General features: G+C 41.3%; 1 protein-coding gene across 11 annotated transcripts in view; it reads left to right on the plus strand.

Annotated features, from left to right (window-relative positions):
- The first annotated feature begins 3,000 nt into the window (after window positions 1–3,000).
- Window positions 3,001–5,000, plus strand: part of LOC105895829 (adhesion G protein-coupled receptor E5) — an 82,016-nt gene continuing 80,016 nt past the window's right edge. For 4 of the 11 annotated variants that reach the window (XR_006151632.1, XR_006151633.1, XM_042703660.1 and 1 more), the window contains exon 1: window positions 3,003–3,588. Coding sequence is in view for 9 of the 11 variants with exons in the window: in XM_042703660.1 (XP_042559594.1) it covers window positions 3,558–3,588 (31 nt within the window). In the remaining 2 variants the exon portion in view is untranslated. Of the gene's footprint in view, window positions 3,589–5,000 lie in introns of all 11 variants that reach the window. The other 7 variants (XM_042703661.1, XM_042703664.1, XM_042703662.1 and 4 more) reach the window with 7 other exon arrangements.

The raw sequence follows: 5,000 nt of genomic DNA on the forward strand, positions 1-5,000 counted from the left end.
TACCTTTGAGGTCTTCTGGTGGGGTGTTGTTGGGCCCCCACTCCAAATTATTATTATTATAATTATTTTGTTTGTTTATTTATAATCCTGTACTTCAATGTTTTTTTTTACCTCCTCAAAAGAATATCACAGGCTGGAGTTACTATAGGCGATTCACCCTTGCTGCACACACACACATACATACACACAGCCTACACTACACATACACAAATGCTGAAACACAGACACACACACACACACTCTCACACACACACACACACACACACGCATACACACACACTTTTGTTTGTGCAAGATTTATGCATGGAACGGATAGAAAAGTCGCTTACCAGGGTTGCCATGACACACACACACACACATAAACCAGGTGACATTCTTATATAACATTTCATCAGGAATAGAAACCTGTAAGAAGAGTTACCATGGTGATCTAGACAACATTTTTGTCATTTCCCTTCTTCACAGGAAGTGAAGACAGCCTTGCAGTAGAACACTGCAAGGTGACACACACACATGAATAGGCATACACACACACAGTCACACTCACACATATACATACATAGAGAGAGAGAGAGCGAGAGAGAAACGTAATCACCTAAAGCAGAACAAAGCTTCATTGTGAAACTAACACCAGCTCATCCAGCAAGTCATGTGCCTCCAAAACTCTGTCCCCGTTTCACACACACACACCCAGAAACACACACACGCACACACACATTTAGACTTAACATGTGTAGATATGCATTAAGTGTCTTCACACTACTGTCATGCACAATGTGAGCTTATCCACACACACACACACGCGCACACACACACACACACACACACACACACACACACACACGCCTAAGTGTGTGTGTTTGCATATCCATGACAAACCACAGAACAGATTACAAACACACAAAGTCAGTTACCGTGGTAAAAGTATGAGATACCTTTCTTGGAAGACCCAGAGTTTCTCTTATCTGAGCTGAGCTATCATGCTACTGCATGTCTGAAGCAATGTCGACATGTTTAGATCTTCTCACAACTTGTATGTAAACTGACCTAAATATTCAGGTGGAATGATAACAAAGTTGTACGGCAGACATAATACCTGACAACAATAATAACAACAACAACAACAACAATATAAGATTTCAATAGAAAGTATTAGCAGTAAAAGTGAAATCCACCTATTAGAATACTACTTGAGTAAAAGTCTTAAAGTCTCTGATATTTACTGTACTTAAGTATCAAAAGTAATTTTCTGATATTAAATGTACGTAAGTATTGAAAGTAAAAGTACAAGTAAATGCTGTTAATAAAAAAGCAAAGGGAGAATTTTGAGAATTATGAAGTTTATTCTTTTAAGTGCTGTGGCCACCATGACCAAGGACAAGGACTTGTGTTGAAAATAATTGGGTTGGCTGTGATCCATCCAGGAGCAACAATGTTCAACATAATATATTGTACATAAGTATACTTTTGCATCTACTATGAACTTATCATCATAATTCTCCGAAAAGCAATATGACACTATGAAGGAGTTGTAACAGTGCGTTTATACGTATGCTTATTCCGACTAGAGGATGTAGAGAGCAAATGCTTAATATTGTGTTCAGCAAAAAATATCAACTTGATGCATCAGGTCAGTGTTATGAGAAAGGACACTTGCCTTGTAAACTCCTGTGGGCCTGATTTGAACACAATAGGCAAAGGTTTTGCTCAAGCTGAATCTGATATCTTAACATGTTTATGCTAATTATGAGTACTAAACATGGGCTCATGGGATTAATCTTAATGTACCTCAATGTGTTTCCTGAGGTTGGATGGGGAGTTTTTGAATGCCAATATTTCAGTAGCTTTGGGTAAGCATAAGAGGCACTTCATCCGGTACGAAGAATCTTTCACTCCAACATAAGAAAACATTTCTCGAAAATATGGCCACGGGTGTTGGTCTTCGTCACCACTGTCGTTTGTTGCAGGAGTAGCAGGTGCTTCCATTACTGCTTCCATCATGAAATCAGTCATCGTAGAGTGGAATTCTACTCATGAGGTCGCTCGCTAGCTAGCATCCTGGGCATCACTGGGAATCAAAAAACCACGGCAGCTTGAGAGCACTTGTTTGCAATTACGCATTACCGTGATTAACCAATGATTTAACTTGCAAGCTAGGACCACTGATTCGCCAAACATGCTTGCTTGCAGTCTGTGTTCCACCACAGTCCCCGACGTTGGTCTCATGGTTCATTTTTCTAAAGATAGATTTAGCAGTAGTAGCAGCAGCAGCAGTAGTAGTAGGAATATTTTCCAAATGCGTAATCTTGTGAAGAGTTTGGTGGACTGCTTCTACTATAGCATAAGTCCACTATAGCATAAATCTACTAAGCACCTCAGGAATTGGGGGAAAGGGTTTCAGGAACACTCTGGTCAAGGGTAAGAGAGAGCAGTGACCAAACAAAATACTCCCTCGGGACAGACTTCTCTGTGTGTGAGTGTGTGTGTGTGTGGTGGTATAGGATTTCTTATTGGCAAGGCCCTAAAGTTGCAGTTGTTGAACTTGGCCGTTACACACACACACACACACACACACTCCTTCTCATTTTTAGTTCACTGTTCATATTCATGAGAACTCTTATTTCTTCACGTTTCCTTTCAATCTATGTTTACCTCTCTCTGCTTCTATCATTCTGTTAACATCTCTCTCTCTCTCTCTCTCTCTCTCTCTCTCTCTCCCTGGCGTCCAGATATAGCCAATTCGCTCGTCGCCCGTGGCTTTGTAGCTTAAAGAAACCCCAAATGTTTCCGAGTGAAACAAGCAGTAGCTGGCTAATTCGCACACGACCATAAATATATCACTAGAGTATGCATATGAAGAGAGCTACGCGTCAATCAGTTAGCAGATATCGCTCTCTCTCGCTCTCTCCCTCCCTCCCTCTCTCTCTCCCTCTCTCTCTCTCTCTGCTTACTCCTGGGAGTGACTGAATTGACGTTGAAACTCTGCCCAGTAGTTCACGGGCGTGAGAGAGCGGTGGAGGGAGGCAGTGACGGAGAAAATGCTCAGAGAAGAGGAAGATACAAGAAAGAGAGAGAGAGAGAGAGAGAGAGCGGGGGCGGGTAGGTAGGTTCAACACTAGTTAGCAGGCAGACGTGTGGAGAGATATATTTGGCACCAGAGAGAGATATATATAAGAAGTTAGGAGAAGTAGAATCCAGAGCGCGGCAAGAGAAGGTTCTGACAGACGGTCAAAAACTAAAAATAGATCTAAAAGAAAGAAGGGTTTTACTCTTTTTCTACGTATTTTCAAGTGAAGACACCGCGGTAGAATATAGGCGACGTTCGGAACCACACAACGGGGAAGACGTTAGAATTTATTGAAATAAAGGGCGCACCACGAAGACTGTTCGAGAGACACGTAATCCTGGAAAAAGAAGCGTACATTTGACAGAGGATCTACGGATATTTTTTCCCTCTTCATTCAAATCCTCCTATACTGGAATACACATGTGAGCTCGGATTATCGTCTTATTTACCACTGACCTAAACAATTTGAGGGACTTTCCCTTCCGCTAATATGAAAACTCAAGTCACGCTCTTGATACTAGGTGAGTATCCAAAACGTACCATCTATCTAAATTAGGACAAAGGCTGCAGGCTATTTATAATAGTTGTTAACAAGACGGAGAGAGAGATTTATTTGGTTAGTTTTCCGTGGTTCTTTATTTTTGTATGTTTACATTTTTTATTTAACTAATCAAATACCATAATGCTCTGAGACCACTGTACATTTAAAGACGTACCTAGACAGCAGGGCGACATAGACGAATAAGTATGATTGATTGAGTGGCAAGTTGAGTGTGTATGTGTATGTGTGTGTGTGTGTGTGTGTGTGCGTGTGTGTGCGTGTGAGAGTGTGTGTGTGTGTGTGTGTCTTTGTGTGTGTGTCAGATTAACAGACAGTAACAGAGACTCTTTTCTTTAAGTGACTGTCCAATAAAGATCTTCTGTCTGGGAAAATGACACACTTTTTCCACATTGACTCTCACGCACGCACATACACACACACACATAGACTGAGACAGAGAGATAGATATAGAGAGATAGAGAAGGGGGGGGGGGGATCTGTGAGTTTGAGAGTTTGGCCAAGTCAAACACAGGCATAAATCCGTGAGATAATGCTGGATCTGTTTTATGTACCTGTGTCCCACACAGTAGATATGTTGCAGTGAACTCGTTAAATGTGTGTGTGTGTGTGTGTGTGTGTGTGTGTGTGTGTGAGGGAGAATCACTTACTGTCATGCAAGTGTGTACTTATCTCTCTGTGTGCAAAAGGCCACCAGTGGACTGATATATGCTTGCTAGCATAGGTGGGTTGGGGAGGGATATCTACCTAGATATTAAATATTACCTGGCTGCGTGGCAAAACGGAAAACATTTTGTTTTCTTTTTCATACCTATAGATGTATGTGTTTTGTTAACCAAGGGCACTTTGGCAATACCATTTGTAATTGTCATATCAATAAAGCGATAAATAAATATTAAAATAATAAACATAAAATAAAAATTTCAATAAAGTGATGAAAATAAATTGAGAGAGAGAGAGAGAGAGAGAGAGAGAGAGAGAGACCTTCACTTGACAGACTTGGTCGTCAGTTTACCGCAGGCTAATTGTTGGTGTAAGAGCTATCTAGTTTTCTATATTGTGATGTCAGTGAACGTTTTTCTTTTGCCATCAACATAATCCAAGACATTTTGTAATACCCACGCTCAGTGATCTCCTTCCTTCTTCGGACCCTGCATGTCACACTCAGCCCCTCACAAGTTCCACTCAGTTAGGGATTCTGTCTGTTGTTGAGCTCGGGCCTGCAGACACCACTGGCGCGCATGTAACAGATGTCCTTGTGTGTGTGTGTGTGTGTGTGTGTGTGTGTGTGTGTGTATGTGTGTGTGTACGTGTGTGTGTACGTGTGTTTGTGTGTGTGTGTGTACCTGTGTTTGTGTGTGTGTGTGTGTGTGT

This window comes from Clupea harengus, chromosome 24, assembly GCF_900700415.2.
Source record: "Clupea harengus chromosome 24, Ch_v2.0.2, whole genome shotgun sequence".
Taxonomy (NCBI): domain Eukaryota; kingdom Metazoa; phylum Chordata; class Actinopteri; order Clupeiformes; family Clupeidae; genus Clupea; species Clupea harengus.